The sequence below is a fragment of the Lissotriton vulgaris genome, chromosome 4_1 (assembly GCF_964263255.1).
Source record: "Lissotriton vulgaris chromosome 4_1, aLisVul1.2, whole genome shotgun sequence".
Classification (NCBI taxonomy): domain Eukaryota; kingdom Metazoa; phylum Chordata; class Amphibia; order Caudata; family Salamandridae; genus Lissotriton; species Lissotriton vulgaris.
In genome coordinates, this window is record NC_141691.1 from 1,723,780,931 (window position 1) to 1,723,796,283 (window position 15,353).

The 15,353-nt window shown below is 46.7% G+C and overlaps 1 protein-coding gene across 3 annotated transcripts in view; it reads left to right on the forward strand.

The window, feature by feature from the left end:
* Window positions 1-351: 351 nt before the first annotated feature.
* The window catches only part of DPY19L4 (dpy-19 like 4), a 617,659-nt gene continuing 602,657 nt past the window's right edge, over window positions 352-15,353 (forward strand). For 2 of the 3 annotated variants that reach the window (XR_015309916.1, XR_015309917.1), the window contains exon 1: window positions 354-632. Coding sequence is in view for 1 of the 3 variants with exons in the window: in XM_086966015.1 (XP_086822141.1) it covers window positions 425-632 (208 nt within the window). In the remaining 2 variants the exon portion in view is untranslated. Of the gene's footprint in view, window positions 633-15,353 lie in introns of all 3 variants that reach the window. The other variant, XM_086966015.1, reaches the window with a different exon arrangement.

Below are 15,353 nucleotides of genomic sequence, written 5' to 3' on the forward strand. Positions count from 1 at the left end.
AACCTTTTTGGGAGCTATGGAGCAAAAAGCATGATAACGTTTATTTTGCTGTCGTTTGGGAAAGCTTGTTGAAGAATAGAAAATCACGGGTGTTTTAGATAAACCATTATTTAGCTCATTGCATGATTGAATAATTAGTGGATGAACTCGCTTTTTCTGCGAACCACAAAGTTTATCTTACAGGAATCACAAGACTCTGGCAAACAATATCCCCTCTCAAGATGACGGCCGCGCGGCGCGGCTGCAGGTAACACTGCAACGTCTAATCCTTTACTGAGAGCCGTGGTTTAGTCTCTTATTTATTTCAATTGTTCCTGTCTCCCGACTTGGCTTCTTCGCACGATGAGGGGAGAGTACCTGCGCATGCGCGCCAAGCGACCAGTCAGCTGGGATAGGGATTGAAGTAGAGTTGTATCAGAAATAGATGGGAGAGCAAGCAGCGGCAATGGTGCCCGGGTGCAGCTCAGGTACAGGGGAGCAGAAGGAAGAGGAGCCCGTTGCAGATGGGGAGCCCACTGAGGAAGCGGAACGCAAAGAGGAAGAGGATCCCAAGGACGAAGAGGACCAAGTAGGCAATGAGGAAGAACCACCCAAGGAGGGAGAGGAGAAGCTCAACGAAGTAGAGGTAGAAGGTAAGGAGTCTGAACTCCATGAATGACCTGCTCTGTATTCGTACAGCCCCCAGCCCTTCCAACCACTACTGTACGACAACTGCCTACACCAGCCAACCCACTATCAGCGACAGCCTCACTCTGTAACTGAGTGCATCTGCCAGGTTTGCAAGTGGGATTCCCCAAACACACTTCTTACCGACTTCTTTAGGTCTACAGGTGACAGCCCCAGACCTACCAGAAATTGTCCAGTCAACCTGCCGTGCCGGTTGCGCTTTCCTTGTACTCTCTTCTAGGCGCTTCCTGTGTCCACCTTCTACTCTGCCAGTTGGATGCTACTTGCCCTGACTTCCTGTCCCATTTGTCCCTTCCTAAGCCGGGCATCTAGCTCCCCTTTGGCTGACAGATCCGGTACTCGAACCACTTTACTTAATATACAATGCTAGGTATTGTATTGTAATTGCATTTATAAAGCGCTTACTACCCCTGATGGGGTGTTGAAGCACTTTTTTTCTGAGGGGTGGGGGTGGGTTGGGTGGTGGTGGTGGTGGTGGGGGGGGGGGGAGGGTTTCAGTAGCACGCTACTCCGTAAACCCATAAAGGATTAGTGGTGAATTAGTATAATGAAATATGAAAGTAATTTGAGTGGTGGATATTAGTCAGTTGTTTGGAGTAATAAGGATAGCTGCGGGATAGAGGTATTTATTTAGGAGTTTTTTTTATAGTGCTTCTTATAGCCTTTTGGTTATTTCAGAATGCTTAAGATGATACAGAGAGAAGGAGGTGCAGGTGAAAGGAGCTGGCTAGGGTCTGATCAGCTGAGTTTAAATCAGCATCTGATTCGGTGTATAGTTATGTTTAAAGACCAGACTAAGTTATTCATTTAAAAAAATAATAATCCTGAACCGCTTATGATGTGGTTCAGACCTCTGATAAGGTTGAGGGTGTTCCGCAGTTTTCGGTGGTCTTGCATACCCAGGCATTAGTTGCCATGTTTCGTTCTCTTGAAGAAACATTGCTTGCTCTGGTGGTTATTTCATAGTTACGTGCCAGTTTCAGTAGAAGTTGCTAGACTTTACAATGCCCATGGATACGTTTAGTCAAATTCTGGTTCCGGATTTATTGGCTTAATAGCCTGGTTGTGAGTTTGTTTGACTACGTCAATGAAAATGATGTTGTGTGTACCTTTTCGTGAAATCTCTTCACTTAGTTCAGAACTGGGATAGCACAAGCCCAGCGGGCGTGAGAAAGTTGTGTGAATTTAGGTGCTCGGGACAGTGGACACTAAAGGTACACACTATTGCTGATCTTTTTTTCTGAAGCAAGAAATTGCAGCTTCCCACAGGCGTAGCATGTCTGAGGAACGGTACTAGAGTATGGATGAGCGTGAAGAGGCATTTCACCATGTGAAATGTGTAGGTGTGAGATCAAGATAATCTGGAAAATATAATCAATCAATCAGCAGATTTGTAGAGCGCGCTACTCACCCGCTAGGGTCTCAAGGCGCTGAGGGGAGGGGTAGTCGCTATTGCTCGACCAGCCAGGTCTTGAGTTGTTTCCTGAAGGAGAGATGATCGTGGGTCAGCCGTAGGTGGGTGGGGAGGGAGTTCCATGTCTTGGCTGCCAGGTAGGAGAAGGATCTTCCTCTGGCGGTGGATCTGCGAATTCGTGGGACGGTGGCGAGGCTGGCGGATCTGAGCTGGATAGTTATAGATACTATAATCTTTATCAGAGGTCTTCAAACTTTTTTAGGTTGAGCCCCCCCCGCTGAATATTTTTAAATGTCGGTCCCACCCACCACCTGACAGAAATCTATGGAATCTGGTGCACTACATATTCGACCGCCATTCACATATTCCAGGCCATATATGGCAAATCATGTCAAACACAGTAAGAGTGTTTAGTAAACTGCAAGTTTGTGAGTGGGTTTCGTTAAATGAGAGAGGCGCATTACGTAATTCAAATTAAAATTTTCCCAGATAAAATGTGCGCAAATTGTTTTTACTAGGGTTTTACTTATGCAATTGAGTCATTATAAGACAGTGTTATCTGGAGGCGCCCATTCACCTCCTAAGTAATTACCCTAAAGTCAGGCAAATATCTACCAACCTCTTCATAAACACTTGGAATTGAGCAACTCACTCCCAGACTTGTTGCACCTGCTCAAATTGTTGAGCGTTACCAATACAACTGAAGGCTTTGTCTTGAGAAAACGTAGGTACCTATCAGGAGGTGGCCATAGCAAGCAAGGAGTGCTCTTACAATAAAGCATCATACTTGCTGCAATGGCAGGCTTGGGGGCTCTCTGGGTCAGCTATAGCTCATCTCAGCTGCACAAGTTACAAGGACCCCAGACAGCTCTGCAATATCACTGACATCAGAGGAGCCTGGACGGGTGAGAGGCGAATTGCTACCGAGTGTCTGTGTGAGTTAGTTGACTGACATTTGTGTTTAGGACGGTCTGGCTCCTGCTTCCTGTGGCAGAAGCTGGTGGGCCACCTCACAGTTTAAAGTTGACTGCTGGCAATCATGGATTAGTATATGGCAGGCAGTGCAGCATACACGCATGCTGTGTTGGACCCGACTCCACGTTGGCTGGGGCACACCATTATTGCTTTCCTTTGTTAGAGCTTTTATGCGGCGGCTGCAACCAGGACCAAACCCCACCAGTGCCATCAGGGCCGTCTAAGATTGCTAAGGGAGACAGTCAATGACAGCACTAGGCACAGTCGCTGCTTGCGACCAGTGGGGAGTTGCTGTCCGTCGCCGTCCGTGTTTTGAGTCAGGTCAAAGAGATTTGTATTTCTATCACCTCGTGGCCAATGGGAGAGGGAAATTGATGTGCGCCGAGTCGAGGTGCTGAGCCCCCATGTGTAGCTGTTCTGCTGCCTCTGGTGTCTCTCTTCTCAGTGCAGCCTTAGGAGAGCGGTTGATGGTCTGTGCTCTCGTCTGTTTGTTTCTTGGTAAAGGAGCCCCCTCTCGTCGGAACTCCTTGCTTCTTCAGAGCCGCAGGTCTCCTCTCCTTTACCAGTGAACTGGCCGACTGACTGGGAGGGGAAGCTCTCTGCAACAATCATGGCTCCGCTCACCATCAGGTCACTCAGAGCCTGGATCTGTTGCTGTGCTATGAGAGGGGCTGATGCCGGCCACCTCACTCTTGCAGTAACTTCAACACTTCCATCAGACAATGTGGGCCCCTAGTATATCACTGTGACCCTTATAGAAAATAGTGAAGCCAGACACCACAAGGCATAGAGATAGATGGCTTTTTCAAAAGGTGAAGCAAGTAGTGAGACAGTGTACAGTGCACTAAGACACCTGCGGCCTAGTGTGTGTTTACATTAAATTCATTGGCAACACACAATCAGGCCACTGCCCGCAGTCAGTGGGTGCTGGTCGTACAGTCTGTGTCACATTAAAACAGTTACTCTAAAATGACACTGTTTCTCGAGGCTCAAATTGGTATAATTTATGACTATTTAAATGTTTCCCTCATCTTCATTGCTTGATTTTACTTACAAGAAAATGTCACTCATAGTCCATGAAACATGACTCATAATTACACTAAAATTATGGTAATGTCACATATAGCACTCTGGAACCTTGGCAGGTTTGTGTAATTTAAAGAGAAACTTGCCTTCTTTAGGTGAAAAGTTAACCGTCCTGGGAGGGTTAATTACATGAGCTGAAATGATTCCGCTGCAGTGGGAGGCAGGGTCTCCTCTGCTGGTGAAAGCGAACAAACAGACATTCTGTTTGTTCTCTTTCGGTTTCATTGCAGAGGATACTCACTGCCTGCAGCTGAAAGCCTTTCAGCTCTCGGTTTCAGCTCTCGGTGACTCGGAATTAGATTTCTTTAAAAATCACCAACCAACATATGGGCATGTTGTGTCCCATTAATTGTGAAACAATGAAAGGTGAGATCTTAGGGTTGAGTGCACGCCCCCCACTGAGATGGCGTCGCGGCCCCCATATTGAAGAACTCTGATCTATATGTATGTATACGCAACCTATTAAACAGAAATACATTCTTATTTTGCAATCAGGAATGCGAATGGTTGATCAGAAAATCCTGTCGCATTGATGGCAGTTTGTACAGAAGTTGCTTTTAAGTATGGATCCATTATTTTTTCTATATATACGTAGAACAAGGAATGCATGATTTGTGTGTTTATATAAGAACTTTTCTGTGTGGGTATTTTTAACCATTGTACCAGTGTCACGCCCTAAGAAAATTATGTTCAATGTCAAACATATAGATCAGGCAGATTCTTGATTCTCTTAGGTTGGAGTCACACAGGACCATATAGATCTGTAGCAATCCAACTTATTTTAACCCAACCTAATGTTAGGTTACTTATAGTGTGAGTTGTTAAATGTAATGGATTTATGTAATGGAAGAGTGCAATATTTCTTACATGTATTATTAGTCTGTCCAAATTCGACCTTGGTAGCGGCTCGGTGCAGGTATATAAAGCCTATTTGTTGTAGGTATATCTTCTCTGCACAAAGTTTAATCAAGTTTTGTAAAATCGCCACCTGATGAACTTGTCTGTTATAATTAGCAAACATTTTTAAAGAGCTTTTTAAAGTTGTTTTAATGCTGAAATATCATATCTGTTTTTTAACAATTTTATTATGTATTTGTTGACCTCAGTCGAGGTCTAAATCAAATTAAATAAAAAATCTTGAATCTATGTAAATAAGGAATATGCTATTACGATGTCTGCATTGATATGTTTTGACACACGTTTGGAAGCATACAAGACTTTCCCAATGTTCACTTTCTTTGTGAGGTTTTCTGTTTGTACCATTTTATACCTATTTCCTTCATTGGATCTTTCCTACTCATTGTCCTCCATTGAGTCGGGATTTTCTCTGTAGTTGCGGTTTGACTTAGTTTCTTATCTATAATAATAATAATAAACAGGCATTTGTTAAGCGCACAGCTACCCCAACGGGTTGTCCCGGCGCTATTACAGACTGTGAGGACATTGGAGAAGTGTGGCTCAATGATTAGAGCGGCAGACCCTGATGCAGAGGTCTAGCCCGGGACCAGGGTTCAATTCCCCGCCTCGGCGGGTCTTGGGCTCAAAATTCCACGGACCTGATAATTCTCGCCTCAGTGCCTATTCCAATTCATGGAGTCCCACTCTGCAACTCTGGGCAATAGCTTGCTTAATCTCCACAACGGCCCCAACAACGCTAAGGATGCCTGACCTCAACCTTGGGGGTTCCCAGGAGTGGACGCCTCACAGGGAAAGCCAGAATGGGTTCCACAGCGGTATTCGTACAAGCGCCTTGAGACCCTTGCGGGTGAGTAGTGCGCTATACAAGTATCAATTTACAATTTACATTTGAGGAGGGCAACTGGCCAAGCTAGACTAGTCCTGACGGCTAAATAACCAGGTTTTAAGGGCTTTACGAAACAAAGGTTCCGACTGAATGAGGCGTAGGTGCATGGGAAGTTTGTTCCAACATTTAGTAGCACCCACCTCAAATGATTTACCACTAGATCTGGCTTTTTTGAATCTGGGTGTAATCAGTTGGCATTGGGTGTTGGCCCGTAGAGTTCTGGTCTGAGCATAAGGGCGAAGTCTCCTTCTGAGATAGACAGGCCCTAGCCCTTTACCAGCCCGAAATGCCAGTGTCAGGGTCTTGAATTCTATTCGCTTAGCGATGGGAAGCCAATGGAGTTGACGCAGAAAGGGGGAGATATGTTGTCTGAGAGGAGCACCACAGACTAGGCGGGCAGCAGCGTTTTGTACTGTCTGTAGTCTGCGGATCAATCCCAAGGAGAGGCCCAGGTATAATCCATTTGTTTAGTCCAAATGAGAGGTTATTAGAGCATGGACTACCGTTTTGCATGTAGCGTTAGAAAAAAAATCATATTTTCAGGACAATCACTGAATATGTAAAAGGAGGTATAATTAAATCAACTTAATTTTATGTTTTGCCTAAAAATCTCTGTCTCCTGGAGATATGTTGGACATTCTCAGTTTTTAGGTCTCGCACCTGGCGACGCAGCGCGAAGTGCTGTCGCCAGTGAGATCTTATTATTGCCGACTTGCCTGGGAGGTGGGACAGGAGATGGGCGCGAGCAGAGCTTTGGCGATTTGAGCAGGTGTCCGTGCACGTACAGCCATGCGCACGTAGTGTGCACATCTCCTGTCCCGCTTCCCAGGCAAGTCAGCATGCAGTTTCACTTTCCTTTCCCCCCCCGTCAGCTCCACGTACACATCTTTGGGGCCGGGATTAGAAGCGGTGGCTCGGGAGGCGGGGATGGGCTGGAAGCGTCACAAACTGCCGTCCTCTTCCTGGTGCTGACGGCGTGCCTTTCCGGCCACCGAGTGAGTATTCGGGGGCGGGGATAATATCAGAGTTGAAAACGCTGGCTGCATTTCAAGATCGAGACACGAGGATATCCTCTGTCTTGAGACCTAGTAATGCGTAGAGCTCAACTTGGCAGCCCACGTTTCTGAAGCATGACTTAACCCGTAAAGCGATCTCCATGTCAGAATTATTCTGCACGATTAAGAAAGTACGGTGCAGATATTGTCAGCGAGAATGCACGAATAACGATCAATGCATAAAATTAATTGCGAATATCTGCTTAATGAAGTACAAATCATCAGAGTCATTTGCAGTGCGGTCTCTGCTATTCACCATTTTGGTACGTTCGACGTAGCAGCATAATTCATACAGCTTGGGCCGGGCTAGCAAAGTTATCACTTTGAAGCTGTGGCGAAATGTGCTCCGTGTTTTTTCAAAGGCGCATTCCTGCTGTGTAGATCTTTAAGGCAGCCACTTATCTCCTTTCTGTTTGATACTGGTGCCAGAGCCAATGCCCTCATCGAGTCAATGCCTTTTCATCAAGCCATGCCCGTAGTCTTGGCTGCTGTCTCCCCTTTAATAATTTCACGATAGAATGAGTTTTTGTTCATTTTCTCAAGTAAAGCACAAAAATGAAAACCAATATTTTGGAAAAGACCCATTCATTTGCAGGGCTTGTCTCCCGGTCCATTTAGCTTGTCACCTTTCCCTCTCTTGATCTTTCTTTTCCATCTCTTCAGGCATCTAATCGAATCCGCTTGTTATTTTTTATCGTTTCTTTTCCGCTCCATGACCTACGAGAGGTACCAGTTCTCAGTGGCAAAGCATGGTCTGTATTCGGGAGTGCATGGAGTGTGCATTTGATGTAAATGGTTTTAATTATTGTAATTTCCCAATAGAGCGCAGACCAGTACTTCGAAAAGCTGCATCTTTACCAGAAGTCAACTCAGGCTCTTGGCACACGAGTACAGAACCATACTCTGAGGTGTAACTGGAGTGCTGCCTGCTTTGTGAGTGAAGTTGGCACCCAGGAAAATCTGTATTCGGTTGCAACTCAGTGCCATGTTCTATAGTGGATCCCTGGCTACTGTTTGTTCGATGCACGAGTAAGAGACATGTTCCCTACACCGGCAATGCAATAGGTCTCTCTTTCACGCGGGTTTGAGCTATTGACATTGCAAATAACAATGCCTTTTATTTTTGATTTCGTTTTATAAACATAAATAAAAGGCATTGTCATTTACAATGACAATAGCTTAAACTCACGTAAATGCGAGACCTATTGCATTGCAAATGCTTGTTTACTCATCTTGTTGTGTTTCCAAGATAGACCTGCAAGAAAGGATTGCTTTTTCCTGGTTTTGCTTGCTTCATTCTCCTCTGATATCATTCTTGTGTTTGGACAGGACCAATGGCGCTGTTGGGGCCCACCTCCCAATCACCCCTAGTCCCAGCCGTGGTGAGATATTGGGTTTATATTTTTTCATTTGTGGTCACCTGGGAACTTATAGTTCTCCCCTGCCTCTCCTTCTGTCTTTTGGTTTGGTGGAGTCATTTTACTTTACTTCTCCCTGGCCTGGTATTTGCAGTATATATTTCTCCCCATCTCTGCATGCCCCCTATTCATTCTTGGTCGAAACACTTTTAAAAATGCCATTGTATGTGTTCTCTAACCCATTTTTCAGTTGCATCTGCACCTGACGGCCTATTGAGGGGTTTCCTCTTTCTGTTGTCTTTGGCACAAACAGCTGTACCACTGTATCTCCCCCCCGGCTGCAGTTGGGAGTTTTGTGCAGTTGCTGCCTTAGGTGCATCTGTACGGTTTTCTTTCCATTGTTAGGGAGCCTGTGCGGTACATACTTCAACCTTTGGTAAACTCTCCATGTTGGAAAGTGAGCCCCTAGTAGCCAGTGTAATCCTGTTGTTAAAACCTTTCTGTCCACAGAAAGAGATTTCTGTGTTTTGATCAGACTACCCATATGTTAAAGGTGAGCTATAACCCACAGTTGTGCCTTTTGTCTAGCAAACTAACACATTGTGAAGGTATCCTTTTGCAAAACACAGTCTGCATGTTCTGGAACTATCTTTCCATCATCTGTTCTTAGAACAAGACTTCATGAGGGTTATTAAAGGGTCTCTCTGTTCCGCTTGGCTTTTGACCTGTAAATATGTTTTTTACATCTGAGCCCAACCTTGAAAATGCTGCTGCCCTCAGGACTCCAGCCTCTAATCAGTATTCTTCAGTCTCAACATGGAACCCCTAGGGTTCCTACTGGCAAACATGGACATCAGTATCTAACAACATTCTGACACCACCCAACTGTAACTAAACATTGCTTCAGGACTCCATATCACTTTGCTGAAGACTTACTATATGTCCCATGCCCACCTCAATCTTATCCCAGCCAAAACCAATGTAATCCTTCTTGTCAGTGCCAGCCAACAGGACCTGGTCTGACAGTGGCTGGATGAAATGAACCTTGAAGCTTTTGTTGCCATATCTTGCCAGCAGTATCCAATTCCTTTGAATACAGAAAACTGAAATTCAAAATATACGTAGTGCATAAAACTAAAGCCACTTGGTGCCAGCAGTTGCTGATCTGTAAATTGGAGCCATTCCTTCTGGAAGAAGGCTCTTGGACAGGTTATCAAGCATTAGTCTTCTCTCACCTAGAAGAAAGCAACATCCTGGTTACTGGCACAGAGAGTATAGATCACAGGGGGTAAATAACTCTGCAAATGTATTCTGCTCATATTAAATGTGATGTACCGTGTGACAATTTGTGCATCAGCAGGCTCTAATTGTAAAAAACAGCAATGGGCCTATTGGAAAACATAAGACTTTTCATAGTAAAAAAAGGTTATGAATACAGGCTTTGTGAAGCCGCTTGCAATGTAAAAACGAGAGGCCTACTGACCATGTCACATATTTTATAGTTGACAAGACCCAATAGAGATCCAATAAACAATGTAGGCAGCGTTAAGAACACGTTGACATAAACATTAGCTCTCCATCTAGAGACTCCAAGAATTTACTGTGACCAGGCTTTAAAAGGGGTATATGTGCTAAACCCCGTCCTACTCCTTTCTGTCATAGGGTTCATATTGCAAAACTACTTTATATGGTTTTTTATTGAGATCATTTAGTATTAAACTCCTCCCTTTAATATTTGCCACTCACCAATGTATCCGTCAGTTCTCAGCAAAAGAACTGAATAAGTGGGCTAACACAACTATTCTTGGCGTTCGCCAAGGCTGTGTCCTTGCCCCAAATTATTTACCCTCTATATTTATGGGTTAATAGGAGAGCTGTATAATTGTGGTGGCGACCCCCCCCCCCCCCCCAAAATTAGCAGGCAGTGCAGTACCCTGTCTGCTCTTTGCAGATGGCACGTTACTCATTGCCAGAACACCTAAGGGGACCCAGAACCTTTTGAACAAATTTGACAACACTTGTAAGGATAGGGGGTTAGAAATAAACTGCTCCAAGACTAAATATGACATTTAATTCCTATAAATCCCACAAGGGTAAATGAATGCTGGGCACGGAAACCTTGGAGCAGGTTAAGGCATTTGATTATCTGGGAGTACGCATCAGCTACAGGCTGGCCTGGACACCACAAATTGAAAAGAGAACTATGACCCGCCAGCATGCTGATTGTGCAATAGTCCGGAGGGCTAGGGCGTCCCTGTATCGGCCACACTCGCCATTCTGGAACTTCATAGGGCGAAGGGTCTAGGAGCAGCCCTATATGGGGCAGAGTTATGGGGGATGGAAAATTTGAAGATCTAACCCACGCTGAAAAGAAATTTATTAGGATGACCCTGAACCTACCTGTGAATACTCCCCTCCTGCCGGTTAGAATTGATCTTTTTTTTTTTTTTTATTTATTTATTTTTTTTTTTTTAAACCTTTATTACAACAAAAGTAATACAATTACAGACCTACAACCACTGGGGCCGGTCAGTAGCAGTAAATATCGAAATAAAAAAAAATGGGGTACACAGCTCATCAGCCGACAACCCGTGGGTCCGGCAGCGATATTATATGCCAATGCGATGATCCAGTGATGGTAAGAGGATAAATGAAAGGTTTTACATTTTTTAAAGAAAAAAAAACATACCAACAAAAATCCGAGGTGATATCTATAATATAAGTGGCTGTCTCAGAAAGCAGGGGGAGCAACCCAGTTAAAAACTGATATGAGAAAGGATAAGGAGTCTCCAGGGGGGAAAGGGGGGTCGAGAGTAGGCAAGCAAGCCCTATACAATAGGATATGGATGTGTGGAATGCGCGGTCACGGGGACAGAGGAATATCAGTGGTTTCTACAAAAGGGGGTGTGCAGATCTCTCCCCGATACGAATTCCATTGACCCCATAACCTCTCCCATTTTTTGGGCCTACCGCGGGCGATGTATACAGTTTTTTTTTTCTCTCAACATGCACCAGTCCATGTTTTCCTTCCATGTTGAAACCAGAGGTGCCCTATGAGACCCCCACAGCTGGGCTATGTCTCTTTTCGCTATCATGTTGCCGAGGGTGGCCCATTGAGTCTGTGCAACGCTGTAATCATTCGGCTCCCAAACGTTCAACCGGGGCCTCAGGCAATAATGAAACACCCGTAACCTCTTCCATAACAGCATGCACACGTCTCCAGTACACCACAACGTCCGGACATTCCCACAAAATATGGAGAAAAGTAGCAAGCATACCGCAGCCGCGTCTACACAACCCATCCACAGAGTAACCCATACTCATCAGGCGCGGACCCGTGACATACACGCAGTGTAAAATCTTCAATTGCACCAGCCGGAGACGCGCCGGAATCGCGACTTCCCTAGGGGATGATATCACGGCCTGCCAATCTTCATCCTCCAACTCCAGCCCTTCACCAGTCCAGGCCCCACGAAGCTGTACAAGAAGATCCGAGCGGTCATTGATAAGCTTTTTATAGATGAGAGAAATGGTACTATCAGGGACATACCCGTCAAGCACTCTGTCTTCCAGGGGAGAGGACTCTGGGATAGCAGTACCGGCCGGGAAGACCGAGTCAAGTGCGTGACGAATCTGCATATAACGGAAGTGCTCCCTATTGGACAGTGTATATTCTAGTTGGAGTTCTGCGAAGGTTTTGATCCTATCCTTGACCCAGAGGTCTCCCACCCTGCTGTTGCCTATAAGATCCCATTTGTCTAATCCCTTCGTCGTCCAAAGACTGCCCAATCTCTCCGCCGTGTAAAGCTGGGTGGCTCTGGTCAGCTTGTCCGTCCATCCCGTGGCAGCAGACGCACTACCCCACACTCGTACCGCGACCCTGGTGGGTCCGGTAAGATTTTTTCGAGCCGATCTAGAATAGAGCGCCCTATTGTAATCGCATCCTGGTAGCTGCCATTTATCCATACCGAATGCCGGGTTCGGGACCCGACCATACATTGCATGGTTGACTGCACTCAGTTGAGATGCCCAGTAGTACCGTTTTATATCGGGCAGCGCTATGCCGCCATCGTACCAGGGCAGAGTCAATTTCGCCAGTGCAATGCGAGGTCGCCCGCCCCACACCAGCTTCCTCTGGAGGCCCTCAATCTCACGGAAATAACCGGCAGGCACCAAGTCAAGGGTATTTTGGAGGGCGTACAGGAATCGGGGGAGAGACATCATCTTAAACAGCCGCTCTCCCTACCGGGGACAGCGGCAAACCACACCACACCGTGACGTCCGATCGAAGCCGGCAGAGTGGTGGAAGCAAATTCCTGTCATACCGTACGGCTGAGTCTAAAGAAATGTAAATCCCCAAATACTTAAATCCGTCCCGCGATACCGGTATTGGACAGACGCCGGGCAACAGGGGCAGTTCTTCAGTAAGCGGGTAGATGCAGGACTTGGCCCAATTGATAGTCAAGCCAGAGTTGCTCCCGAAGGAGCTTAACACGTCAAACAACACTCCTAATGACTTACGAGGGGAAGTGAGGTATAACAAAATGCAATCAGCGTACAACGATATACGGCCCTCAAAATCAGAGGACCAACTAATGCCTTTAAGCGATGGCTCCCACCGAAGCCACGCGGCAAGGGGTTCAAGAGCAAGCGCGAAGAGGAGCGGTGACAACGGGCAGCCCTGTCGTGTGCCTCTTCCAAGAACGAAAGGCTCTGAGGCCCTACCATTGTCCACCACTTGGGCCAGTGGTTGTTCATATAGAAGTCTAACCCACCCGATAAAATTGGGGCCAAAACCAAATTTTGCGAGGGCCGCCCACAAATACGGCCATTCTATTGTGTCAAAGGCCATCGAGGCATCCAAGGAAACCAAGATGGCCGGCTCATGAAGTGACCCCGCCCTTGCCAGTACGCCATGAAGGCGGCGAAGATTGAGAGCAGTATTGTGATGAGCAATGAACCCAGACTGATCTGGGTGTATCAAATCACTGATCACTGTAATCAAACGATCTGCCAACATTTTTGGCTCGACGTTCAAAAGCGAGATCGGCCTGTATGACGAACACTGGTCACGGGGCTTCCCGTCTTTGTGGATGATGACAATGGACGCCAGTCTCTGATCCCGGGGAAGGGTTCCAAGATCTCGCGATTCCAGAAACATTTGGCGAAGGTGCGGCGCCATCTTGTCTGGACACAATTTGAACAGCTCTATCGGGATACCATTCGGGCCGGTTGCCTTCCCCGAGCGAAGGGAGCGGATAGCGAGCGCTATTTCATCAGTGGAAAAATCCACCTCCATAAGCTCCCTGTCTGAATCCGAAAGGCTAGGCAACGCGATATCCCTAACTAGCAAATGTGAATCCTCCTCCGGCCTGTCCGAGACCGGCGCGTAAACCTCCTGAAAGTGCTGAGCAAAGACCGCGACTATGTCAACCGGGTCCACAGCCCGCGTACCGTCCTCTCTCTCCACAACAGGCACCACCCGATTCAGCCTTACTCTCTTATCCAACCACGCAATCAACTTCCCCGCCTTGTCACCAAAATCATACAATCGCCCCTGCTGCTCACAACTCATCATCCTGGCCGCATCAGTCACCAGAGCTCTGTATTCGGCCTGTTTAAGGGCCAAAACATGCAACCCCTCAGATGTAACCCCAGATTCCAACTCTTCTTCCAAAGCTGTGATTTCATTCTCCAAACACACCACTTCCTCGTTCTTGCTTTTCTTCACGCTAGCAATCAGGGACAGGGTATGACCCCGGATAACTGTCTTATAGGCCTCCCACAAGGAGATGGAGGAGGACACAGACCCCACGTTCTCGGCAAAGTAATGATCCATACATTTAACCACCTCTGCCCTGGTTTTCGGATTACGTAGATGCCAGGGATTAATTGGAGCAACCCGGCCCTCAGTACCCAGCTGCACATCAATTGTAAGCCAAAGAGGGGAATGATCCGAGATCCCTCTAGCTAGATGTCGAATTTCCCTCGCAGAGACCATCTGCACCGCTGGCACCAGAATATAATCAAGCCTCGAGAGACTCCCATGCGCACCCGAATAAAAGGTATATTGTGCCTGTCCAGGGTGCAGTTGCCTCCAGCAATCCACTAAACCCAGCGTATCAAGGAAGTTGCCCAACCATAACTGTGACTTCAAAAGAGTCCTGGGGGGGCTACGATCCTCGCTGCCACAAACAACCGAGTTAAAGTCCCCACCAACAACCAAAATACCCACAGGGAAGCTCAAAACCACTCTACCCAAATCAGAGAACGTGGTGGACTGTAAACCCAGCGGGACATATACAGAGAGTATGGAGACCGTCTTCCCCTCCCCCGTAATGGCCGCATATCGGCCTCTATCATCCAGCACAGTATCATCTATCTCCAGGGGGAGGGAACTCCTGACCAGGACGCCCGCCCCCCTCAATCCAGTAGTAAATCCTGAATGTGCCACCAGACAATATCCCCTTCTATTCAATGCATGGCAGGCATTCCCTATCAGATGTGTCTCCTGCAGCAACACTATATCCGGTGAAAGACGCTTCAGATATTGCAAAACTATCCCCCGCTTGATCCTATCACCCAGACCATTAACATTCCAACTCAGCACCCTCAGCCCCCTACCCCCATTCCAGAAACGTGAACAGTGCTCCCCCCACAAAGAAACAGGCACAATGGACAAAGTATGCAACGAAATAGAGCCTCAGAGTAAACAAAAAAACAAAGAGCCCCACCCCACCCCCATGAAGTCCCTAGAACACACCCCTGCGTTAGACCCGAGAGCCACCCCAACTTGCAGTGTGCGTGTCACCCCATTAAACTAATCTACGAAAAGAGAGAAAGAACCCCCTAGAGGAGGAAGAATCCCGAGCCCTCCCACCCCCAGGTAATCAACGATTTATATACATAGGAATAATCAAACCCCCGCCATAAGTCCGCATAGTTGGCACACTGGTAGGGACTCGTTCCTCCAG